Here is a 27,129-nt window from a genome sequence, read left to right on the forward strand (position 1 = left end):
CAGAAGGACCATACTTGTGTTCGTAGGAGCTTGTCTTTGAAGACTTGTCAACCCTCTCAAACGCTTGCTTTCAGAACAGCCTCACACAGGATCCTGTGTAGCTAATCCCTGAATAAGTCATTCTGCCGTCCTGAGGCCCCAGATGTGCTCTCTGCTTTTCCTGCTCCCCTTGGGATCTTGAGCTCCACCTTGGAGGCTGCTACAGCCAGGGCTGCCAGGATTAACACGTCCCCAGCACTCCTGTAGTAGTAGGACCAGGAGAGTGGGCCCTGGTTGGCCTGTCTGTGTCAAGGACTTGTCCCAGACTGCCTCTTGGTACCAGATCTCCTGCCCTGCTGTCAGCAGGTGCCAGGGAAGTTAGTTATCCCATAACAACTGGGCTGATCTAGAGACTTTTTCAAGTTGCTCGTAGTAGACTTGATCCATTCTTCTGCTCCTTTTGGATGGTCTGTAGCAAAATCCCACCTTTAGTGACTGTGCTCTTCCTGATCCTGACTCAAGGTCAATGAGGCTGGTGCCTGTTCCATACAATAGTGCCCTCCAAACATGGGGCAAACTCCCCCCCCTTCTTTCTTGCCTGTCCTTCCTGTTCCAGTTTAACGTGAACGTTGTGCTTCTTTCTCCATCCCACACCTCAAGTGTAGATTGGTGTCCAGGTAACAGCGTCAGCATTTCAACACCTTTTGTTACAGCAGCAGAGAATTCAGCTGTTGGCAGCCAAGGTCACCCTGCTGAAGCCACTGAGAAACACTGACTGTGAAGCTGAGAATCCAGCAACTATTTTTAAGTGGCCGAATTCCTTCAGAGGAAATTGTTTAACTGCATTTTTTTAATGATGCTACTGCTATCAGTAACTTGATAGTTCTGGCCAGGAAAGTTATTTATGTGATGTATTTAGTGCAGGTGTTTGTGGGGGTTTTTTTATGAATTGTTCTGGCTACATGAGTAAAAGAACAAGACAGCAAGTCTCTTGCAAACTGACTTAGCTCTGACTGTAATAAAATGTAAGTGTTTAGAGACTAAATGAAACGAGACTTGTGTAATAATGTGTATAATCACAAAAAAACTGATGGGACTTGATTAAGCTCGATCTGGTAGCAGTGTGATAATGGATCAGTGAGCAAGTAATGTTTATGCTTGCAGTTTTAAATTCGTTTGTGTGTATATGTTAATTACAAGAAATCAAAATCACTGGAATTTACTATTGTGGCACTTCAAATACACTGTGAACACTTGTACTAATTCTTTTACTTAATGTGAAGGTGTAATAATCTCTAATACACACATTGCCTACCCACGTCATGCAGTGCTCTGTAATCTCACATCAGCCTTTTCTGTCAATTAAGCCCAAGTAGTGATATTTTTCCATTTTTTTCCTACCCTTGTTTTAAATTATTAAATTGTTTAATTAAGGGTTTTCAAATCATTATTTATAACACATTTCACCGTTTGTGCTTTTATAAATGTATCTTTTCTACATGGAACAAGCTAAAACATCTGATTGTTTCAATGACCTTTACAGAGCTGCAGTTATATTTAATAATGGTTTTTTACTGCTCCTTGGTGTTCTTGCTGTGTCTCTCACTCTCTTGGTTGGGCCATACTTGGATGGTAAGATCTTTCAGGACTATGTCTGTTACATATTTTCATGTTTTTCCTGTGCCATCTAATGTGTGTTTCAGGCTGGGAGCCCAGGCATGTGTTGTTGCTGTTAATAGTTTAAACGGGAGGTGACAGGAAAGGCCCTGACAATAGACAAGCTGAAAACAGAGGTGCCCAAACTATACACAGCTCATTGCTGATGTGTTTGTGGTCATTGAGGCACCGCAGCCTTGAGAGCTGCCAGAACGGTACTTTGTGTCATGGGGGTAAAAACGCCTGGGCAAGGTCCCGGAGCTGTCGCAGCTTGTGCTGGTGAAAGGCACAGACTCACCTTCGACATCTGGCATTCTGTAAAAAGCAGTCATGAATTTGGGGAAGAATTGTCACTGACAGAATCACGGCGGGACTGCGGGGGATGCCAGTGCTCTCCCTGCGCCAGTGTCCTTCCTCTGTCTCTCTCCCTGCTTTCTCTCCTCCAAGCATCGAGGGCCCCTGCCTACAGCCAGGATGTGTGACTGTCCTGCTGCTGCTGCTGCTGCCAGGGGCCCCAACTCTTCTGGGACATTCTGTGGCACCAGGCAGCTCCCCCTGCCTGCATGCTGTGCTCTGTGCATGTGTAGTTGGGTGTGTGCATCACCGCTTTGCATTTCCCCCAGGAATTCGCACGTTCCGCTAACGCTCTTAACTCCTCCACAAAGCCTCGATAAGGCACATCAGCTCAGTTCAGCTAATTACAATTTGGGGCAACAGTATGTTCTTTATGTGAAAAGCTAAACTGCTGGCTGCATGTCTCCTCAAAATTATATCGCCTCTGCTGTCTTCCATGCAGTGTTTCTTCATATAATAAAGCAGGCAATGATGCGCAACAAGATTTTAAAAACAGGTGCCAAATGTTGGGTTCTGAGTTCATACTTGGACAGCAATTAAGTGACAGTTTTTCAAATCAGTACTTCTCTGTTTGACTTCTGCTTGACAATTTGAGGATCAGAATGTGAGATGAGATGGGCATACTGGCTTTTATACAATTAGTCCCTCTTATGAGCTGTGACACGTCCGCAGAGGAGAGTGAAGTTATTTGCATTCAGAGTAGACAAGCTGCAGAGCTGAGGAACATCAGAGCTGATGGTTCTGGTGGCCAGGCAGCAGCATGGCTTCATTTCTGTTTATAATCACTGTTGCGTTTGAAGGCATCGTCTCTCCTGGGAGAATCACAACTGGATTAGCTTGAGCTTCTTTCCCATGCCCAAATTGGATTTTGCAACTGCCATGGTCCAAAATATTTGTCTCTTGTTTCTGTTAAATATGGAGGGCCTTAACATGACTCTCTCCAAAAGTGCAGTTTTATAGACAATAAATCTCGAGACACAGGCTGCAGCATATAATTGCAAGCACCTTACAGGGTAGCTCTAAAAAAAAACCTCTTTAATTTGCTGAATTTTCTAAACTGGGGAAAGCACACACCATAGCAAATGTTCCTAGTCAAAGCATTGTTGTTTGAAACCTATTTGTGAATGTTTGGAATTCTCTGACTTAAAACACCATCTCAGGCTGGTCAGGAAAGGTCAGTGAAATACTTGGTTTGTGTAAGAGCTGAGGTTGGTATTTCCCAGGAAGTCCTACCCGTCTTCTGGTCCAGGATCCACTAAAAAAGGAACGTTGAGGAAATGGCCGGTTTTGTCACACTTGATGAAGTCCGCAGTCACTTGCCCACGTGCGTTCTTCCTTGTGAGGAAGTATTGCCCAGGCCTTTGCTGTCCATTTGCAGAGCTGCACATTTGCAGCTGCTGAGCTGTCCTTGGCGAGGCGGGTGCTGCGCTCGTGCTTTATTGCGTCACGCGGGACTGGCATGGTCACACTGCAGGGACCGAGGTGTTGGGAGCTGCAGATCTGCTGCTGGTGGGCTCTGCACACAGGATGAGATGGGAATGTAATGCTGAAATCGGCATGCAAATGCACAAGCTGCCATTTATACATTTGTGAACTGAATAAATTACAGAGAAATGTCAGGTCCAATTCAAGTTCTTAATGCTATGTACAGTGATCTTGTAAGACATTCCACAAAGGAAAAAAAAAAAATCTGTGAACTGCTTTTAATACTGCTTTTAAACTACCATTAAATAACCAATTTTGCTAAAACAAAGGATCATTAATGTTTTTTTTAAAAAAAATTGGCCAGATAAAATTAGGCTGCACTGCTGGTCCTTAAGTGAGGCATGTATATAAGGAGATATTTTGTCAAGTTTTAATTTTAAGGAAAAATAAAATAATTCTCAAAAAATCCCTTTCTCATCTAGAAGGCAAGAGCATGAATGCTGATGTTTGATTTGTCCATATAACAGGCATATGAGCAGGTTAAAAAATAATGTCTTAAAATATGGTCCCACCTTTAAAAATGGCTGTAAGCATTTCACCTTTACTATATTAGCTTTTTTTTGCCATTTGAACTGGCAGCTTGGTTGACTGACAAAAGCAAGTTTGTGTATTATTTTAACTCCCAGCAGCGTGGCACAGCTGGGGAGGAGGCAGCTGTATTCCAGTGTCACTTGCAGTTTCAGCAAAAATTGTCAGCTGAATCCCAATTCCTGAATCTTTGTCAGTGGAGAATTGTAATAGAGCATGAAGCAGAAAAGACACAGATTGACTTTTTAGGTGCAAGGCAGAAGCAGAGGCTTTAAAATGTTTATACTGAATCAGGGTATAAGTAAAGGCTGTATTTGTTTGAGTGCAAGGTATCATTTCTATTAATATGTCACTGCCTGATCAATAGGGCAGTGTTAGATGTGACCTAATTTCCTCACCACAAGGTAGCTCCATCTAAATAAACTCACTGCATCTGTTTCTTCTGCTGTTGTAACTGATGTTCTTGGCAGGATAGAATCCAAACCAAAATGCTTCTTGGCTGTTTTCTTCTCCAAACTCTTACACCAATGTTAATTAATAATAGCTAAGAATTTGGGGAAGCAGCACATTATTTGTTAAATATCTCATAATAACTGTTTAAAGAAATGCCGCTGCAGTTGCATAAATAAACATTTTGTAGTAATTATTTGATTCTAGTAAAACCTAATGGAGCGTTCAAAGCCTCAAACAGCTTTCTGTGAAATTAAATTTGCTCTAATCGGCCCAGAGTAGGATAGCATCAGAGATCTCCACACACATCCAACAGGCTCGTATTGCAGACACCACTGGGCTGTCAGAAGCAAATGTTTCATCTTCAGCAAGTATATATTTATTTGTATTTTGTATGTTCTCTAATCTAGTCGACAGTTGAATTTAGAAATCTGATTGGCAGATAGATATCTCTAAATATTAAAATCTTGGAGACGTAATTAGTTACACAATTTTCTCAGGACTTATATTCTATGATACAAGTACTGGAGACAGGACTAAAAATCTAGTACAAGTACTAGATCTTTGTATGAAGTTCATTTTTAATTAAGTTTGGTTTTGGTACTGCGTGTTGAGGTATTTTTTCCTGTTTGCGATGATCTCGTCAGAAGCATGGACCCAAAGGCAGTGGTGGCCTGTGCTTGCTGTGGCAGCTCAGCGTTGCTGGGAGGGGAGTAGGGATAAGAGCAGAGTTGAGCTTAAGTGAAGGATAATACTTATTTTCACAGCGGAACATGGAGCAGTAAATGCCGTGAATGAGGTTGTTACGTGGGCACCTGTGTGGCTGGCACTCAGAAAAATGTCAGCATTTGCAGTCATTATATTTGATGTCACGCACTGAAACCAGGACCAGTTGATCCCCTAATAGGCTTCCTTGTTCGGCTGGGGACTTTGTCATTACTGTAGTGTAATAATTGTTCATTATTAGCTTAAGCTAGAGTTAAAATTTCTTCTTGTTTTAATGCCGAAAGTTATATAATAAAATTAATTTGTGTTTTCATGTAAGGAAGTTTTTGTGTGATCACTTTTTGAGTCTCAGAACAGATTATTACTTGTTTCCAGTGTACTGAAAAAGTCGCTTACAGCTGTAGACAAATGAGTATTGCAGATTCTGCTTTTCACTGGAACTAATGAAATGAGGTTCTTTGTAAGTTAGACCGAACAGTCAGTCAGTTTGTTCAGGAGTGAATATAGTCATATTTACATTATTTTGAACTGCATCATTTTTTGTTCATCATAAAATTGTCTTCAGGCTATTTGAAGATTAGAAATATATATGTCTTAAAAAGAGAGAGGAGACAATTTAGCTATTACAGCACAGACTAAAGCAAAAAACCTATTTCAGAACATGACCATAATGGGTTTATTAAAATGGATCAGCTTATTCTTGCATGTAATAATTTGGAATGACGCAGTGTGTTGCATTAGTTCATTACAGGAGACACCAGAGGGGAAGCTCTTAAGTTTAAAGCAAGAAACAGTGAAGAGCACTGGTAAGACTGAACTGGGTGGCCAGAGAGGTCTTTCCTTTCTGAACAATGCCCTCTCCATTATCACATTTTGTAGCATCCTTGGGCTAAAAGAACATGGAGACCGTGGTGTTTCATTCCGCTGATGGCCCACGATCGAATCACTGCTTTTATGGGGTGATCAATTGTAAACAGATGAGCAGAGGGAAGAGTCGGGCACTGGCAGTGAGGAGGAGTCACCCCTATTGATGAGGTGGGGAAGGGCAGGCAAGAAGGCAGCACAGGGAGAGGAGCAGTGCCGGAGGTGAGGGTGGGGAAGCTCCATCTGCATCAGTGCTCTGAAGGGATGCTGTGGGTTGGTGTTTCGAGGAGTGGCAGGATTAGAGCTGAGGTTTTCGTGTATGTTAGTGCATAGCAATCGATGGAATTGCAGAAGGAGCCTGGCAGGTACAGTGTGGTGTTGATGATACCATTGGGTTTGGACCTGTGATGTCTTCCAAGTGACAGGGGCACCAAGTGGGGCTGTCCCTGGGGAGGGCTCAGCAGACAGGGGCGATGTAGGATCTTGCTTGTAGCCCTCTTAATCTGGACCAAACAGGCAGGTATCCAAGACGAGAAGAGATGGAAGGCAGTCCTGGTTTGACAGGAGGAGGCTGCTTTCCCACAGAGATGGAGGTAGCAGTTACATTTCCTCCAGTGCAGCTAAAAAAAGAGCATGTTTGAGTATAGCCTTGGACTCCCCTCCTCCCTGGAAATTTAGAGAATAGGGCTGGGGGAGGTCCTCTGAATGGAGGAGTAGGGCAGCTGCAGACAGTCATGAAAACGCACAAAACAGGACATATGTCTTAAGAACAGGAAGTGCTCAAAATACTTAGACTCTTGAAGCAATTGTGATGCACTGTAAGGCCCAGGAAAATACCCAAATATATCTGTTGTTTTTTAACAGTTATTTGATTGCTTTCAACAATAGTTAGTTGTCTTTTGATGTCAGAGTATTTCTGGTATCATCATAAATTACAGAAGGAATGGGCCCAGTGTTTTTTCTAAATCTTCTTATCTTCTTTCCATGGTGTTTTGAGATTTTCTGTTTAGCTTTTATCAAATGTAGGTACAATTTCTGTTTGATATTATGTATAGTGTTTTTGTCTGCAGTGTAGCTCTTGTTCTTTGATAGTCTCTTGGGTTAAATGTTAAACAGATTGCAGTTATTATATCAGGGCTTTTCATGAGTGTTGTTGGCATAAAACTTAATTTTTATTTTCTTTCTCCTTCAAACTGAAAATCTGTGCTTTCCATTAAGAAACAATGTGTTTGCAGCTCCTCTAAGTTTGGGGCACTTAAGATATATTAAAATACTAGACCAAGTAATGAGAAATACAGGAAATTACTGTGCCACATTTTTGCATGTTGTTAAATTATTTGAAGATGTCTGAGCTGAAGGCTTCTTCTGCCTTAGGGGGAGTACTTCTGCTTCTAACACCAAGCCAGGAATGCCTGTGGGTACCACCTCATAATGCCATCATAACCCACCCATTCCCCCCCTCCTGATGCCTATCAGAAGAAAAACTGGTGCTCTTGTTAATTAATTGATAAATTTTCAATCAGAATGCTTCCAGGAAAAGTTACAGAGTTGGTGGAGGTTACTGTATGGGAAGGATTGTGTTATACAAAAATTGCCATCAGCATTGCAGGCCCAGCTTTTGGGGGAAACAATGCTTTAAATTGTTTTTAATAGCTAGTGCCTTACAAAAATTAAACTGAACCTGTTCTTGGAGAGGTGTACCCTTCTGTGGAATACCAAAGAAAACTGTAACTAAGGATTAGTAGCTAAAGGATTATTCCTTTGTCGGAATAATCTGTAATTCTGCTGACTGAAGACAGCTCCAGCAGAAATGCTGTAAAATACTGTCTTGAAATCTGCTTTTTCAGTGTGTGAAGAAGGCTGGCTGTCTTGGTTCCTTTAAGCAGTGCAGGACGGAACACTGGAGCTGTCGAGGCGAACAGGGATACACAACAGAAAACAACAGGCACGGTGACATTGCACCTTCATGCCCCTGTTCACATTGCTCAGCTTTCAGAAATTATAGACTGGGAAGCTGTGGGAAATTGCACACAACTGCACCAGCAACAGTTCTCACTTTCATATTTTTCATAAAAGCCAGGCTGCCCTTTATGGGCTATTAATTTGTGAAGTCATTTATCTCAGGGCAAGACTTTATTTACACAGCCTAACATAAAGACAGAAAATTGTGGCCCCGGATTTAAAAATGTCACTGCACATGATGCCAGGATAAACATCACAGAAATTTATTTCAGTTGCATCTACCCTGGCACTTCACAAATAATTTTTTTTTTGTATTGCCTTTTGGCACTGTATTATTTCCCTATTCACCTACAACAAAGTTCCCTCTAAGCCAAAGAAATACATGTCCATCAAACAGAAATGTTTTTCATAAAAATTGGAATAATTAGATATTGTAGCTCTGTGCCTGAGAGAGATTAAAAGGGGTTTTTTTATGCTGTGGCAGGGACCACTTTAATGTTCCAGTGCCTTCCTTCTTTACCACTGTCTTTGTCTTCTTCTTACTTAGCTCAGATGTGAAGTCAGGGGGAGGTGCCTCAGGAGGGCTCCTTGTGGCACACACTGTGTCGTGGTCACGCAGCTCAGCGCCTGTGGGACATCCAGCCTTCCTCCCCAGCACTGCACCAAGGGGTCCTGAGACATTCCTCCACTTTCCCCCGCTTTTATCTCTTTGGGATTCTCGTCTTTTGGAGTTGTTTTGACCATCTGCCAAGGAAAGGTCAAGCCGAGATGCAGTTGTTCTAAACCGATCTCTCTTTAGTAGGATTTCCTAGGCTCTTAGGCAGAGACCTTGTTTTCCATTTTGAGCAATCTGTTTTCTGCAATAAACACTGAATATGTTTCTCTGTTGCTATAGAAATAATATTTCATTAAACGAGGGAATCAGTGCCCTGCTGTCGACAAATCTAATCTAAATGTTAGTCTCTAGAGCTTGAATTTCACCACTGGGATGAGGTATACATAATTCTGCAAATTATTTCTCTAACTTTTGCATAAATGTCTTTATACTCTGCAACTGTTAGCTAAATTTCCCAAAGTGATAGCATGGAGTTTAACATGGTGTAATGTGTTTACATGGATCTGAACAAAGCCTTCCTCCCCTTGCATTTCCCCGCCCTCCTCCCCCAGACATTTTCATATTTAGAGCTTGAAATTTCCAACTCTTTCCATAGGAAGATGGGAAGCGTCAGTAAAAGCAGTGCTCTCCGCCAGGTTCCTTACTCTGTGGACAGCAGTGTGCCAGGTTTATTTGAATTTTTGGTTTTATTTTTTAAAATTCAGCTTCTCCAAGTAATACAGATATTATTTGCCCTGTTTTTTTTCTGGGATTAACAAGAACAGCCTAAACTGACCATTAATATACCCCAAAAAGTCATCTGCTCTCCACTGCTTTCTAGACTCCCCTGGGTATCATATGCCCAGTATTTGTCAGAGTACTCAAAGATTTCCCTACAATAACTTCTTATCCTCTGCAGCAGTTCAACCCAAGAGAGTTGTGGATTTTGACTTAATGCACCTCATATCAATGTCCTTGCATTTAACCATAATTTAGACCTAATAGGATTTTTTTTCACAGTATTTTTCTAAAGCTATAGAATTCAGGTGACAGCGATGAGGTGGTACTAAAGCCTGTAACTGTAGGGTATGTAAAACAAAATATTTGTTAATAAGGGTCAGTGTTTGTCAACATATTCATCATAAGTATTTTGAAGAAATCGTAAAAACCCCTTTTATCTCATAGTTGCAATACAGGAACCCATTCATGCATTTCTGTGTATAAGGTACGTGTGTAGTTAGGAAAGTAGAACACAATTTAAAAGTACACGGTGATTGATTGGCACAGACCTGTGCGCAAGTGTATGTTAGAAACCTGAATTCAGAGTTCTTCTAAAAACCCTGTTACAGCTTTTGGTTAAAAAGATGGAGTTAAAACTTGTGAAATGGACCCATGCTAGACGTGTGTTACGTATTGCAGGACAAAACCAATATAAACACGTTCATTTAATTCATTGATGATAATAATAATAATTATATCAGTGGCCTCTAGTTAAAGATTAGTCCTTAGAAAACATAGGAAAACCTCTGTTGTCATTGGAAGAAAATGACTGCCCTTTTTAAAACTTCTTTTCTAAATTTTTTCAGTGATTGTAAATCAATCTGTCAATAAGATAAATCTTCATAGGCAGGGACAAAGGCCTGACATCCAGAAGAGTACCTGTATGGATATGCATATTAATTTAAAGGCAGAGATTCTGGGAAACCTAGCAAAGTACACAACTACGTTTTTTTCAATTTAATGGCATGCTTATTATTAAAAGAGCCTTATTATATAAATGGGTCACCACAAGACACTGATTAAATTTTTGCTGTTAAAATAGTTCTTGTAATAAAATAAAATAAAAAAAAACCCTCAAACCAAACAACCCTTAATTTTGTTGCACAGCCATAAAATACAAGCCAGAAGTTGACCTGGTTTTTACCCTTGTGCCGTTACACCATCCGAGGCTGCTGTATTTTTTCACCACATCATCAGTCTGTAGCTGAAAGGAATCAGCTGAAGCTCCGGGTGCGAAGCAGTGACCATGGCATCACCTACTGCTGTGCTCTCTGCTGGGTCCTGTCCAGAGCCTGCCTTCAGGCCAGCTACTGGAAATGGCTCAGGCCTTGCTGAGGGAGGGACAGCTGGGTGGATGTGCGGGGATAAAGTGGAGATGTTTTCATCATCACATCTAATACACAGTATTTTCTTACTGTGCGCAATCCCATAAACAAAAGCTAAAAATGAAGGTGAGAAAACATAAACACTCTAATGTTTTGTATTTTTCCTTTTCCTTCAGGAAGCCGATGGAAAAAAAACCAAGAGCAGGATTTAAAGGATGTTCTGAAAAACACTGACCAGGACATACCGCTGGTATTCGTCAGTGGGAATCATGATATTGGCAATACTCCGACAAGTGAAACCATAGATGATTATTGCAAGAACTGGGGAGATGACTACTTCAGCTTTTGGGTTGGAGGTGTTTTCTTTGTTGTGTTGAATTCTCAGCTGTACTTTGATTGTTCCAAGTGCCGTGAGTTAAGGCAAGCCCAGGATGCCTGGCTAGATGAGCAGCTGGCTACTGCTGCAAAGCAGAAATGCAAGCATGTAATTGTATTTCAGCACATCCCTCTGTTCCTGAGCAAACCTGATGAAGACGACGATTATTTCAACTTGAATAAATCGGTTCGTCAGGAGATAATGGAAAAGTTTCATAAAGCAGGTATTTTCTCCCAACTTTTCCTACTCTTGATTTTTTCTTTCAAATTGTTAATGGCTCTGCTGCCAGACAAAATACATTTAACTTGTATGGCACTGTTTTCAAGGAATTTTCGAATGCAGTTTATGAGCCTCATTGTTTCCCGTAGATCAAAATTATCAACTGAATCTACTCACCTGTAAAAAGTACCAAACAAAATGTAAAACTTTGGGTGAAAAGTAAAAGGCTAAACATGAAAAGTTCTTAACATAAATAGCAAGGGTTCCATTTTGCGAGTACTGACAGATCCAAGACAACCTGAGTTTTTCCTGCCTACAGAGGATCAGGTATTGCCATAGGAGAAAAATACAGAATTTATGTTTTACATAAAACATGGAAACAGAATTCACAATTACCTTGGAGGTTGCTTTCTCCCACACTTGAGCCAATTTTAAACCAAGAGTGTAATGCACCCCAGATTTATTCAGTGTTAAAACAAGTCTTGCTCTGCTTTGCACATCCATTTCTAATAGGGGCCATGTCTGGGATGAAGGGCAGGTGGAGCATGTGCTAAATGAGTAATTGTACCAAATCCCTCAGCTTTGTGTGATGCCACTTGAGCGCCATGGAGACAGACACAGTACACAGCTACCCCTCCATGCCGTTCCCATTGTTTTCTGGTAATTGCCTTCATGTTCCTGGAGTGTGCCAGTCCCTCAAAATTTCCTGCCATCCTGCCATCACTGCATCACAATGTCATTTTCTCTGTATCTATAAGAGAGCACATTATTTGGATTACTGAACAATGCAAATTTTTTATGATCTTGTTCCTGATTTACCGTCTAATTGTTAAGCCTGGCCTCATCCAACTCAGCCTAATTTCCAAGCTCTCAATCTCCTACTGTTTCCAATCAGTGGGGCAAAAACTCACAGCTATCTGAGGGCTCTCCAGGGCAGTGATAAATCTGCAGATTTAGGATTTACAAGTGGGGTTTTTTTCCCCATAAGGAGACATGCTGAGAACACCTCATATCTTTTTTTTCATTTTCGTGTCAGTGTTAATATAGTGGAAAGTGTTGCTCTTGGAGAGCTGGGCAGCTGTGACTGCCTGTGTACCATGGACTGCAGCACATCCTAGTTCATGGGTGTATCCCCAGAAACTGGCATTAATGTGGGAACCAAAGCAGTTCCGCTCTAGGGTTTTCTGTCATCCAGTTGGTTTACTAACATTTAAAAACACTCAATGCTGGGAATATAATTCTTCAAGTGGTAAAAGAAACATTATCATTGTAACATTATGTTGTCCTGTTCCTTAGAAGGGTGTCCAGAGGATTAACCAGAAGTTGGGAAGGCTTCAAATCATGGGGGAAAGGAACAGAATGGGAAGTGAGCAGTACAGCTCTAGGGAAGAAATTCCCAAACTCCTTTCTGTGCCACTTTTCTGTTCCCTCCATCATTTCTCCTTGTGTCCCTCATTCCCATCCATCTCTAATAAGTTGTTTGGTTCCTTAATGAGTGTTTTTAAACACTGATCTCTGGCATGCTCATTACTATGCACTGAGTCAATAGGTAACATTTGCAAGCCAATAATCAAACATTCTGCTAATGAAATGAATACAGAGAACAGGCAGCTCAGTAACTCAGACTGCTGAGAAAAACGAGCTGAATCAAAAGTTGGCTCCGAGTTACCTTAGTAACGGGTGCCTTCTGTTTCCATTTTATTATTCCATTTAAGAGCAGCCTTTGTGAGACCACAGGGGTCTCAGCGGGTTGCAGAGAGGCTGGTGGGGTAGAGGCACAGAGATGCAAGGACACCACTTGCTTTCTCTGCTTTGCCAAAGAATAATCAAGTTTAGCACATCCTTAGGCATGAACTTGGTTTTTCCCCAGTTCACTTCGTACCTTCTTGGAGGATCAAAACACAGGATATTGCTAATGAAATCCCAACATACTTTGCTTTTTTTTTTTTAATTTTGAAATTTGGTATAATTATTTATTCTGGAGAAAGACAGTCAGTCTACCTGTGTAAGAGACCACCACTATTCTCCCCCAACCTGTCACCAGTCCTTCCTTCTGCCTCTTGCTGTTTCAGTGCTTGTAACCATGTCTGTTGTGTCACTATGTCAGTAACATGCATGGTTTAGGGAGTTTGACATCGTTTGATGGGCGTCATATTTCAGTTTTTTATTACCCAGGACCATGTTTCTACTTTTTCTAGACGTGTCCAACATGGAGCCATAACTCAGCAGGTTAAAGAGGTACAGGAAAGGAAAGATAATCGAGTCATTCAGGTCTTCATGAGAACAAAGAAATCCGTATGGATTGTGTAGGAAATAGATACTTAAAGTATGGTCATATTGGTCATATGGTCACAGGTGCTTTAAACTGAGGTATGCAACTTCAGAAAATCCTTATTTTAATTCCAAAGCCCAGATCTTTTGTAGTTCCTCTCTTCTAATCGCTCCCGTGTTACGTAATGGTTTTGGTGTAAGTATCTGCTCATTACAAGCAGAGATAAAAGACTAGCTGTAGAAGCTACATCTGGTATGAAATACTGAATTGCATTTCTCACATTAGAAGTGTCCTTAACAGTTGGTCTAATTAAAGATAAAATCATGTCCTTATGATAAATATTTATAATTGAAAATCTGGCACTTGTAAATATGTATTACTACTGTGCAAAGTTAAACCATACTTGTAAGCCGCATGTGTAAGAAATCCTGCTAGACCGTGTTTCTTTTAAATGCATTATAACAACTATTGTCCTTGAAAATGTGTTTTCGGTCACAGTGAAAACCAGCTCAGTTGAGGACAGAGTTTGGCATTTGAGTAGAGACACCTTTCTGAAGGTGTATTGGTATAACTTCTGCAAGTTAAGCCGAAGTTGTCAAAGGCTTCAAGGCTCTGTCTCTTCTACCAGCAGACATTAAGTACTGAAAAAACTTGTGTGCAGGAACTGTGAAAGAGCTGACCTGACGTTCTCATCTGTAAGATCTGCTGGAGTCACTCGACTCTGCTGCATGAAATGCATATTCAGCTTCTAAGGATTTTACAGTGCTGATATAAATAGGTTTCCTCATAGCATTGTAGGGAAAATAAAGAAGTAGTAATGGTCTAGCCAAAAATCTGGTCTGCAAGTCATGTGTCTTTGATAAACATAAGCAGCAAATTAAGTTTTCAAATTAGGCAGTTTATGTAATAGCAGACCTACTTTTTTCTTACATATCTCGTTCCAGTAAAGTTTTCTTAGGACATTAAATATTTTTTTTCTATGACCTGAAATATGGATATTTTTGGTGAGCTATAGACAGTCTTTTAAAGACTTTTTGTCCTCAGAACCATCACTGACGCACTGAGCAGTACTTATATTAGTTAATACAATATAGTAATAAATGTTTCTTGATGGCACAAATCAACTAAAGCATTTAAGCAAATGTCTGAATTTGTTTAGGAGCTCTGTTGAATAAAACCTAAATTAATAGATGGTTTTTTCACCAACAGGGTTGAAAAAAGATCTTCTTTCAGAGTTAGGTTAAGAGTATTAGGTGGTCTACGTAGCTGAGAGATGATGCATCTTAGAGAAAAATAACTAGACCAGAGATAGAAATATACAGTTGGAAATACCCTACGGTCATCAGCTTCTTTTAATTAAAAAGTTTTAAATTCATCCAAGTGTCTTCAAAGCAATTTTTCAGATGTGGTTAAAAGTACTTAATACGTACATAGGGGCAAAAATATCAACCTAACTTCATTAAATGGTGCATTTTTTCATTATATTTGTGACTGGAGGTGCTGTAACTTCTAACACCTTTACTCATTAAAAGAGTGTGATATATCTACATTCTCCTCTTAGAAATGTTGTGACAGGAGAGCAGTGTTAAAGGAAGAAGAAGCTCTCAGAACATCCACAGCTGAGATATATTTGAGCACAAAATTAAGGCATGGAGTGTTGAAAGCTGTTGTTTCTAAAATTTACCAGACAACATATGCTATGTTTCATTATTTTCTTTGTTGTGTAATCAGAGTTGACAGGGGAGTAATATTTTCATCTTCCTGCCATTGAGACCTTGATTTTGGCAAAGCCCATACATTGAGTGAGTAATCTCAGTGCTTATGTGTCAGTATTTAAGGTAATTTAAATACTCTCAACTTCAGTGATTTAGATCAATCTCTTTCAAGGTGGCAGTTATGCACTAATGGCCCAGGTAGAGTGACCACATTTGATATATTCTATGTAAGAGCAATTCCCCAGGTATGGTAATGTAAATCTTGCGTGGAGATACACAGAGACATAGATTTTTAAATTTTTTTTTCAGAAATTCAGCAGCAAGTACAAAACACATACAGTCTGTAAGGACAGAAAGTAATATTTGTTCTCAGATAAATTTTTGAAATCAGTTTTATCCACTGGGCTAAAGCTTCTTCTTGATCCATAGAGCACACAGCAGTCATGGACTGGTTGGGGTTCGTGTCAGCTCTCTGAGAAAGAGTGGCTTTCAAATGGAAAAAAGTAACAAAACCAGGAAGTGAATTCCACTGAAAGGTCACAAGAGGCATTCACAGAAATGAACTTGAAGGGCAGAGTGGCCTTCTAGAGACAGGACTTCTAAAGGCTTATTTAGACCAGTGCTCTAATTAGGTGATGTGGAATCACCCTCTAGCTGTGCCTGTTGTTTCTCTGATTATATAGGAAAAACAAGTGACACTAAAATCCTTTTCTATATGGCTCTATTGAGTATTGTCTTATAGAAAGAAACTTTTGACATAAATACACTTTTCAAAATGATATTTCATCTCCTGCTCACACAGACCCGCTGACCACCAGCCGCACCAAACTCCTGATTCTTTAGGGTGCAAAGCAAATTTAAACCAGAGGTTTCCTGCACGTTTGCAGGATAATGTTTGCAAAAAAGAGTGCCTGGGGTATTTTTATTGAGATGCTCATAGAGCTGTGCAGTGTAAATTCTAATTACTAGTTCTCTTTTCTTCATACAGCTCTTCTGAGGAGGAAGGATAACAAAGAGCATCCAAAGGGCTGCACAAAATAATTCTGTCTCTTACTGAGGGCCGACCAAAGAGCTTATGAAAGGGAGAGTATTGATCCCCAGTACTTACCAGTGGGACTGTTTCCTTTTACTGGTGCTCTGGTGGGAAATCATTGGGGGTTTTTTTTGATGACAGGGTCTGAGAACTGCCTGAACACTGAGCAGTTAACAGTGACTGATGCTTTCACATCTTTGTTTGCTGCTGTAACACCTGCTTGGCAGATGAGGCAATGCGAGCACTCTGAAATTGCAATGAGATAAAATCAATTCTGTTCCACTGAAGAGATTTTGTTTTCAGAGAGTTCTAAATATTATCATTCCTTGTGTAGCACTGGAGGCTTGAAAAGATGAGGTACACCACGTGCCCAGGGGGAGAAAAAAAGGTGCAGCAAAAAATGCCTATGGTTAATGTGGCTCTTGTAGGGAAGCTGAAAGAACATCATTTTGGAGTGCAAAATTGTTGTGAGAACAGGAATTACTCTTGAACCGACCGCATTGTTCAGCACTTCAGACAGCAGCTGTACTCTGCAAGTGAAAGGAGGAAAAAAAAGCCAGTTTGTGCCTTATACTCAAGGGAAAATGTTCAAGCTCAATTTATCCATATGACTTAAATGGTTGTATTTGCCAGAAACACTGCATTTTACAAAATACCTATGTACTCTTACCTGTGTGGGGGTGTGCACACACATCTCAGAGTAGCATCTCCCTGTGCCTGGATACTTACTTGGTTCTCCTCTCTTTGAAAACCATGACAGGGTACCAGAGTGTTGATAACATTCAGATCCTCCAATACAATTTAATGTCTGTACAGAACTGCTTCTCCACTTTGGCTCTACAGGTGCTCCTCTCTAGCTCCTGGACCTTTGGGGACAAACATATCTTGGATCAGCTTTTTCTAGTCCGTCCTCTTTCTTCAGTCCTTGACTGAGAAAGAGATTTGTGTGGTGGCTCAAGGACTTTTGGATAAGCATAACTCTGTTTAAAATCTAATTTGATCATTAAACTTGAACAGCTAACTGAAAGGCAGAGTAATGGGACCAGAATGAGGGCCTCAGTAGCCCAGTCTCCTGCTGCTCCTACTCCCCAAACTCTTGTGAAGGGCACAGGATGGAAAAGTGCATAATGGTATTTCTTTCCAGGCCTCTTCCCACCTCCAAGAATTTTTCTTCCAAGGACTTACTGTGTCGTATTAATGTTCTCAACATAATGCAATTTAGTGATTCCTCTCTAGGTTTGTTCAGTTGATTTGTGAAAACTGACAGCTTTCACAGTGGTCTGCAGGAGGGAATTTCGTGTTTCGCAGCTCTCCTTTTCTTTGCCTTGAACTTCACCTTCTCCTCTCTGGATGGAGAGCCATCAACCTGTACATGAAATGCAGTGAACATTGATTCATGTATGCAGTTACTGTCAAAAATAGTTCATTAATCAGCACGGAAAAGGTGATAATCTGAACCATGTGAGAAATTTCGTGGTTCAGTCAGAACCACTTTTTTTTTTCCCCAAGTTCTCTACAGAGAGCATGGGAAGAGAGGCAAGGTCTGTACTGTACCCATTACATATTTATTATGTCATTCATATTGCACTAATTTAGCCCTCTCCTTATTTTACAGTCTCATTTGCTTTTGCTGAGAAAAGCATTTATTTAATTGAAGGCTCAGTCTAAATAAAGCATGCTACTGATTGCCTATGCTGATTATTCCAGGCATTCTCCTCCTAATTTGGAAAATCTGCTCGCTTTTCTTTGGTTTATTTTTATGTTGGTAATTTTTTTCTTGTATTTTAATTCTGTCCATAGTGCTGGGTTGAGCGGTTTGATTTCCAGCTAAGGTGAGGTCAGTCACATTTTGAACACAGCAAACCTGCCTCAAAAATGGGGTTTGTACATTTGGAACTAGAGTTGAAAAACAGCTTCTTCTGAATTCAGGGGGTTTTGGAATCAAGCCATAGAAGTAAGCGTAATTACAGAAATTGGAGTCAGACACCTCTGGAATTTAAACTAGTTCAATTCAATTACAACCCAATATTATCTGATTATGTGAGAAAAATAGTTTTCCAGGTGCATGTTTCTTTGGGGTTTTTTAGTATTTCAAGGTAAACATGGGTGCATTGTTTTCCATCCTGTGTCATTGAAACTCGGTTTCCCGAGAGGCTGGGACTCAGTCTGTGTTTCTTGAATTAAACTAGAAAGCAGTAAATTCTTCAAGAAGTTAAGAAAAGAGGTGTTACCTGTTTCACAAAATCTTACTGTTGCACGGTTACAGAATGCACCTGTTTCTTTAATAAAGCAAAGAGATGATTTGGCTAGCGTTTCTTGTTTAAAATGGAGACGTTGACATGGTTTAACTGTTCCTGAAATAGAAAGGCTGGTCAAAACACTGAATAGAAAAGATGTGGCTGTTTGTTGGGCCACACAGAGAAGGCAGGCCAGAGTCCCCTTTCTTTCCTGCCCAAATGGAATTGAAAACATGCCCAGTCTTCCATATCCTTACGTTTTTCTAAGCTACAGAAGCCAGCAGTAGAATCCCAAGTAAGGGAACTTGGGAGTCTGGGAATTGGAGGACTACAGCTGCACAATAAGCTAAGACAGGAACGTTATCGCTCCCAGGGGGATTGTCCATGAGACACAGCTAAAGGCCTTCGTTCTCTTACAATGTAAATCATGCTGACCCTTTTCCCTGGTGCCACAGAAGGGTTTTTCTGGGTGATAAATGATCATTTGTAGGAGGAGTATGCTTCACTTTCAAAATTCTGCGAAATAACCCCATCTTCCTTGTCCTCCTAACAGACAGACTGCCTCCTGCACGATACTCAATTGTAGTTTCTTTTTGTGTAATGAAGTATGTTCTCACTTGGTTCTTGTCAGAAATAAAGTCAACAGTGTGCTAACAACACTGGGATAGCTAAAGTTTTCTTCTCGTTTCCTTCAGTATCTCCAGCGTTGAAAAAGGTGTTGAATATTTCAGTTAGGACTTGGCTTCTTCCGGAACATTTCTCTGCTTTGGGTTGCTTGGGAGCTAAGTGCTGTAACATGGCCACAGTTACAGAGCATAATCTCTATAAAATTAGAGCTGCTGCAGCCTGTGAGGATGTGATGGTTGTACATGGGCAGCTGCTTCTGAGCCTGCTTGGAGCCTCCTGATCCCTTTCTGTGTCAGGCTTTTCTGCGCAGCATCCTGAGCACGTCTCAGACACGTGTGTAGAGACGCCTTTCCCGTTAGGCCAGTGAGGCAGTGGAGCAGTACCTGTTCCACCCTCTCTGTAAGAAAAGTGCCTTTTAATACATGCTGCTGGCGTGGGTCACAAAGCCTCGAGAGAACCAACGGAAAAAGTCAAGATGGGAAATGCTGGTAAAAATTGTCCAACTTCCCAAAGCTGTTAAAAGTGAGAAGATGCAAATCAACAAGAGCTTAGTGGATCTCTGCTACTTACTTGGTGAGCTGGCTTTAGAAAGCAGACACGGGAAACAAGAAAAGAGGGGAGGAAAGTCTTCAGAGGCCCTTTTGAATTTCCTTTTGAAAAATGTCTGCAGTGGGAGCCCCGAGTCATGCGTTCATAATGTGGTTTTGCCTTGGAAAAAGATACCCGAATTAAAATATGAACTTAGTTTGAAATTTCATTAAAGTTGAGTTGTGCTGTAAAGATTCTGCCTATGAAACAGGTAGCATCAAAGGCAGCATGCTGAGCTGCATGAGCTGGTAATTCTCCTCCCCAGCACTCCCCTCTTGCCTTGCCACAGCCCCTGTGTGGCCTTACAGCCCCAAGGGCCATAATGCAGTCTGTGAATTAGCATGAAACCAAAGGGTTTATATGCTTGTTTCATGGTTGAGCTGATGTAAAGTCTAAGGCTTATCAACATATTTAAGTGTTACATCTCATCACATGACTCTTGAACAGCCCTTGTTTGGGTTTGTTGTTACATCGTGAATTATGTTTGTTAAGTAGGCTGCTCTGGGCTCGAAGAACTTGTACCAAAAGAGGTATTTCATTCTTTAGTAGGGATACATTATTCTGAAGGGAAAAAGAGTTATCATCAAATCTGGAGAAGGAAAATCTTTTTGTCTTTTAGATTCAGCTTTTTCGGATCAGAACTAAGAAGGACATTTTGTGCTTGATCAGAAAATAATGATAAATTGCATGGCAGGAGAACACCTTTGGTTTACTAAAATCAGAACCAATTCCTGTATCTAAACCTTTTTTTACAAAGACACACTTTTTCCACATTTTGACTGATGGATAAAACTCAGGTAGCAGGCATGAAGCTCAGTGGGTTTGGCTGCTTTCATGACCCAAGAACAGTTTTAGCAGAGACAGAACAAGACCTGGTACTCAGCACTGGATGGAGTCTGCCCTGGATCTCTGGCTTGCAGTCCTGTCCTGATCAAAAACTGATTTGGCAGTTCAGACCTTTTTTCCGTGGCAGATACTCTGTAATCTGTGGCATGTTGTTATGCAGTCTGACATCAGATGAGGATGTGTGGATTGTTTGGCTTTTTTTTTTTTTTTTTTAGCGTAACTGTCTGCACAGTTCTTTACTTTATTCTGATTTTAATCCATTTTTTCTTTAATGAATAATCCATTAGGTATGAATAGTGTCTTGCAGTAATGGATCCAGCTTTTTTTAGTAAATGGATACTGTGAACCCTCCAGTCACATTTAAATTCAGATAACTGTGTATTTCACAAAAAAAAATGAAATAGTGAATGCTTGTGAAGGTGGTGTTCTTTGGACATTTCTTTGCAAAGGAATTTTTTTAGTGTTTCATACAGCTTTTATATCAATGCTTCTTCCAGCTGCTGTGTAAGAACCCAGTGATAAAAAACAAATCACTGCTCTACCTTTTTTTCTTCTGGTACAGTGGGAAAGGACTGTATGTTTAGTGTATAGCTGGATGCATTTAAGTGACCTGGGGATACATTAAAGTGGGCTGTAAAAACGAGGTCTGCCAGGACACTGTTCCTTCCTCACAGAGCTGGAGGGGGGAAGGGGTGGGGGCGTCTGGTGCTAGCAACTTGACATTATTACTTCAGAAAAACATCTGAAATCAATGAATTAAATTTGAGTGCATACATCTCTAAGATTCTTTTCATGTTAAAGATCAAAAGCAAGAGCAAAGTAAATTGCCTGCTTCTCATGTTGGTATTATTGCAGCGGCTGGTTCAGCTTTCCTCCTTGTGCTCACTCACTGAGTGGGTGCAGCACGGCTGAGTGAGCAGAGAAGTGCTCCTGCAGAAAAACCCCATCAGTGAGCCTCCTGTCAATACCCAGCAGTGACTCGTTTGTTTCCTTGTTCAAGGTGTAACATGCTGTAACCCAGCAATAACAAGAGTTAATACTGGCACTAGCGCTAAAGGGTGTCTGAAAACTGAAGTCTGAGCAAAAATTGTTACTGATGTCTGTCTCTGTCTAGGACGGGTTTCTCAAAATCTTTCAGATTATCAGACAAGTGGAACATTTTTTTCTTTGGCATAACTGCGGTTCGTTTTATGACTTTTGTATCCTCTGTCCTTATAATTACACTTAGTTAGGGTTTGGTTTACATACATGATGACACAAAATCTTGGCCTCTTGTCCTGTTCTGAATCGAAATGTTAAATTCTCTGGATGGTGGGAAGATGCTACTTGAGGACACAGATTCTTCCAGTAAGAGAGAGAATGTAATTCCCTTCCAAAGTACTTATTTCTGTTACTAAACGTGTGTCACATGGGCTTGCACCCCACTATGGGTTTATGATTCTTACTTTTTCCTAATTTTTTCATAGACTAAAGTAGTTCTGCTGACCTGCAGAAAGAGTGGAAAATATTGAGAAGGCCTTGTTACCTTGTTACACCAGCAGCACCCGCACTGACTTTTGCATTCCACTACTGCCTTCTGAGGAATTCTCATTGGGTTTTTCAAAACTTCGCCAGTTTTGCTGGGTTTGTGCCGCTGAGTCAAAGCAAGCTCCCAGAGTTGTCCTGCAGTCACTCACAAGTGTACTCACAGTGTACTCATGCAGCAGCCAGAGGAGTGGTTCCAGCAGCAGGATAATCAGCCCTGGGACACTAAAACAGGGGAACAGACAAGTTGGAGCTGACAAGGCCCGTGCACCATTGCTCAGTGACAAGGTGGCTTCATTCTCTGTGTTCCACCTTGACTCATTTGCTGTTTGAGAAGGGCTTGGATTTGAAATCTGAAAGCCCATGTAGCTCTTACCAGACACACAGCAGAATAATTTATATTTTGCTTTCCAAGCTGCTTAATTTTTAACTGTACTTTGAGCCGAGTTTATATATTTTATATCAGTCTTCAGATCACTCCCACAAAAGCAAAGGAGTGATGTTAGCCAGCTGTTTTCAGATGGATTCACCTACTTCCCTTTTCATTTTATCTCTGTGGAAGAGATCTGAATCTACTGCAGGAGAAAATGTGGAAAGTTTTTTCTGGCTAGAGAAATACAGATTTCCACGTGAAGTTGTAGTGTGTTCCTCATTACAGCTCTCTGACTTCAAATTGCTTCTGATATTTTCCAGGATTTCTGCTGTCTGAAGGCAAAATCAGTTGTTTCTAGGTTTTTTTTTTTTATGTCATTCAAGGTTGTAGTGTCTCACATGCACTACCTTAAATTAGTCAGAAAACTGATGAATATTTTTTACCAAACTCTGAATGCTGTTCACTGTGGCGTTCAGCTGTACCTGTGGGCAGAGCATGGAAAGGCTAAATGGCAAAGGAGGGTGGAATAACATGTGAATTAAAAGCTTTGTCTAGGGCAGAACGTTCTCTCTTGGGGAGGAAGCTGCATTCTCAACTCTCCGGTGAAGGGGTTTGCAAACTTTGACAGGAAAGAGAAGTACTTAGCAACAAGATACGACTTCTTTTTACTCCGAATCAAGGAGATTTCATAATTTTGTAGTAATAAAACCATTTCATTAAAATCTATCAAATGTGGGGAGGGGAAGATAGTCTATTTGGCAGCATGGATCTGACTTGTAAAGACAATCAAAAAGGCCATTCAGAGTAACGAGCACAGCTTCTACCCATTTGTTTGTTTATGTTTGCAAGACAGCAGAAACAAAAAGTAGAAATCACTGGTTTGGAGGTGAGGATGACACAATTCATTTAATTTCAAATTGTTTCCAAAATTCTGTAAAAACTCCGTATTTTTTACTCCAGTAAAGTCCAAAATACAAGTAAGTAATCTATTAAAAAAAAAAAAAAGGAAACAGAACATCGTTAAGTCATTAAAAATTTTCTTCACACTAATTGACAAATGCAGCTCCGCTCTCTTTGCCTCACAGACTGTGTTTCAGTGCCCTCATTCTCTAGGCAGGTATCTCATTTTAATCAGCTGCTTCTGGACTGTCCCTTCTTTCCAGGCAAAGGAGTGGGGAGACAACAAACACACCTTGCAGTGGGCAGAACGAACTCAGTGGCCAGTAGCCCTAAACACGGCTGGTGGAGCACAATAAAGTTTGATTAATCATTTAGTACTATTAGAAGGATTTACTACTGTTTGCTAATTATTTATTTAAAATGCAAGTTTGGGTAAATGGTGAGCCATTAAAGAATGAAGGTGAATGTGACACCTGGAAGGTGCTAACTAAATACATACTCTGTCTTCTTTTTTTTTCTTTCTCTAATAGGCATTAAGGCCGTGTTTTCCGGGCATTACCATAGGAATGCTGGAGGGTTCTACAAAAGCCTGGAAATGGTGGTGTCATCAGCCATAGGATGTCAGCTGGGAAAGGATACACATGGCCTTCGAGTGGTGGTTGTGACAGAGGAGAAGGTGGTGCACAGATACTACAGCTTAACTGAACTGGGCAGCCACGGCATAGAGAAGGAGCTGCTGGATATGCTTGCTGAGCAAAAGTAGGCTGTGTCAGAAGGTGTTTTTCCATGTTAGATAAACAGTTCCATAAAGTTTCCCCAAGCAGAACCACAGATTTCTGACTGCAGTGTCCCAGAACAGCTCTCAGTTTGTTGTCGTCCTAAATAACAAGGAAGTTGTTGACGTGTTTTTCGTTTGGAAAATGAGACCGATGAGGAATATGGGAGGAGAGCAGAGCTAATATGGTAATGTGTCAGTGAAAAGTACAGTTGTGAGAATTTGTGCTTTGCTCCTAGATGATACTTTCTTATTACAGAGAAACTGGTGTCTGTATAACCCTTTAATTTGAGAGGGTATTTCAAAATCAGTAAATTTAGTCATTTCTGTTACCTCCTGGACGATATGAATGGGGCACACTTTTACAGAAACAAATCTCAAAAAATGTGAAATCAGCAGACTCCTGCTGACTTTCAGCAACTTTTGGATCATATCCTGTTACCTTGGTGTCATGTTTTCTCCCATTTTCCACACCTTGTTTTCTTAGCTCTTCAGAGCCAGGAGCAGTAGGAGAGCAGACACATTCTGGTTGCAGTCACAGCTTGGGTTTCTGTTATATCTGTTGTAAAGTTTTATACAATGTTATATAGTTTTATAGTTTCCATTATATAGTTTTATATAATGAAAAGTCTGTAAATGAGGTTGATATAAATGTCACTGACAGAAAGTAAAGGTGAAACAACTATTTCCATTTTGAAATTTCACTGCCATTTAATTAGCACACATCCTGGCTCTAGCTGTGGAAGTTGGGATAATTGCTTGGGGAGAATATTCTGTACAGAACACTGTAATCAGAAGTCACTCTGTTGATTCCTAGACAAGCAGAGATCTTTGATTTCCCAATGCAATGTAGAGTGCCTTACTGTAAGGCAGAACAGAATAGTACAGAATATCGAAAACCCTAAAAAGTATGTTTCCTTCACTGCAATAAGTCTTTAAAAACAAATTTACGAAATGGTTTACTGCTGCAATCCACCTTTTCTTAGCAAATGTATCTGATTTGTTGCAAATAAAGTCTTCATGCAGTTAACTTACACCTGCTGGGGTTTTAAGTGTGTGGTTGAACACACTGCAATCCTTGCCATGGGTTATCCGGAACTGGAACTGATGCGGCTTTGGCACCTGAGGAGGGAGGAACACAGTGAGCATCATTAATGCATTCTATCATGTTTTATGTATGTCCTCACATAACACAGTGTTCCCTAGAGGGTATTGCAGGTATTTAAATATGGTGAGAGGTATGAAATGCTGTGCTGAAGAGTCGGTTTAATTACAATTTAGTCACAACAGTTGATCAAGGAGTCTCCTTCAAGCCTGATTTGTGGAACTGCTGAGGCTGTAAAACCACCTCTGTAGCATTGCCTGCAGCAGGGAAGTGGCTGTACCTGCAGCTGGACAGGGCCACCTGGGGACTGCAGCCACATGGCAGCAGCTTGACGAGACGTAATGTCGGATTCAGAGGAGAAGTGAGTTTGCTTTTATTCTCCATCTGCCTTTGCTTAGCTGAATGTTTTCACAGTCTCATTTTCAGTAGAATGTGGAAAATGAGAGAACATTTTATAGCCATATAATACTATCATGGGAAGGATATTTAAACGTAGTTTGTGGCTGGACATTCCTGTACGTAGTAAAAAGTCACAAAAATAATCTGGAATTGTGATTTTTTTTTTACCAGCATAAATGACAAATTGCGTTTCCTCGCTTTTCTCAGTGTAATTAGCTAATTTAGAATTAATACTGATGCTTTAACTAATTTGAAATGGCAGAGGTCCTTGCTGTCACTGTGCCTCATCTTGTTTATGTCAAGAAAAATAAAATATGTTAGATTATGAAACAAATCACCCATGGAGACCCAAATTATAATTTCAAACAACATCTTTTGATGTTGAGGACATTATTTTGGTACCTCCAGCAGGGCTGGTAATTGTAGCTCTCTGTCAGTGTCAGCATATGACTGCCTTTAAAGCAAGATATCACTAACAAAGTGCTGATGAAACAAGAGAGCAAGGGGTTCCTTGTATTGCTGTGGGCTCAAGAGGCTGGGCAGAGATTAAAAAACACCAAGTGACCCCAGTTCATTTTGGTTTGTCTTAGGCTGCCAAAAGGATGAGGTAAACCTTGATGACTCTTACTAAATGAGGAAAGTTCACATTAGAACACCAGAGCAACCTGTGAAGGTAACCAAATACTGCATAATTACAGTCTGAGGAGGAGACCTATGAACGTGAGGCAAATGACTGAAAACAAAGTCTTTGAGAGAAATCCTGGTTTGCCAGCCTCAGTGTAAGCAGCAAATCGGAGAACACACTATTTCTGAACCTTTCCAAAAAGTCATTAAGATTTGAGTACACTCTGTTTGCCTGCTGCTTGCCTTTAGTGCATTTGGGTCCAGCATCTCATCTTGCAGGTTTTAATAGAGGTAGTATTTTTATAGGGCTATGGTACTCAGCTCCTGGAGATTAGAGACAGAAGTGAAACACTTGATTTCTCGTTAAAACTTAATCACATTTTACACTGGCAGAAGTAAAGTCTCCCCTGCCACCCCTATTTGCAGACAGCCTGTGCCATGGTCACTGCTCAATGATTCTTTTCTTACCTCAAGCTCAGCAACTTGGTTCCTTAGTGTCTGGTTTTTCCAGACATTATCCTCAGCTGGTTTTATTCTGCTATGAGACAAATAATTGAAGACACATCTAACAGAAGCAAATCAAAGAGCAGCATAAAAACCTAAACATTTCATTGTTTAGAAGGGCTCAGCTGCCCCTGTGTGTCACGGCACAAGTGTGTGTGTCACTGCAGGCTCACACTCCTCATGTCACTGCTTAATGCTGGGAAAAAGCTGCTTCTCTTCATGCCCTCCCTGAGCCTTTCTGTGCAGGCTCCAGCTGAACACAACAACATCCTTTAGAGCAAGGGCAACCTTCACACCCCCAGCAGCTC

General features: G+C 40.7%; 1 protein-coding gene across 3 annotated transcripts in view; it reads left to right on the top strand.

The window, feature by feature from the left end:
- Positions 1-25,219, top strand: part of CPPED1 (calcineurin like phosphoesterase domain containing 1) — a 39,019-nt gene extending 13,800 nt beyond the window's left edge. For all 3 annotated transcript variants that reach the window (XM_066198197.1, XM_066198196.1, XM_066198199.1), the window contains exons 3-4: positions 10,881-11,303; positions 23,945-25,219. In XM_066198197.1, coding sequence (XP_066054294.1) covers positions 10,881-11,303; positions 23,945-24,177 — 656 coding nt within the window. In that variant the 3' untranslated portion in view covers positions 24,178-25,219. The remainder of the gene's footprint in view (positions 1-10,880; positions 11,304-23,944) is intronic.
- Positions 25,220-27,129: the final 1,910 nt, after the last annotated feature.

Source organism: Chamaea fasciata, unplaced genomic scaffold (assembly GCF_029207755.1).
Source record: "Chamaea fasciata isolate MVZ Bird 193981 ecotype frontalis unplaced genomic scaffold, bChaFas1.0.hap1 SCAF_16, whole genome shotgun sequence".
Classification (NCBI taxonomy): Eukaryota; Metazoa; Chordata; class Aves; order Passeriformes; family Sylviidae; genus Chamaea; species Chamaea fasciata.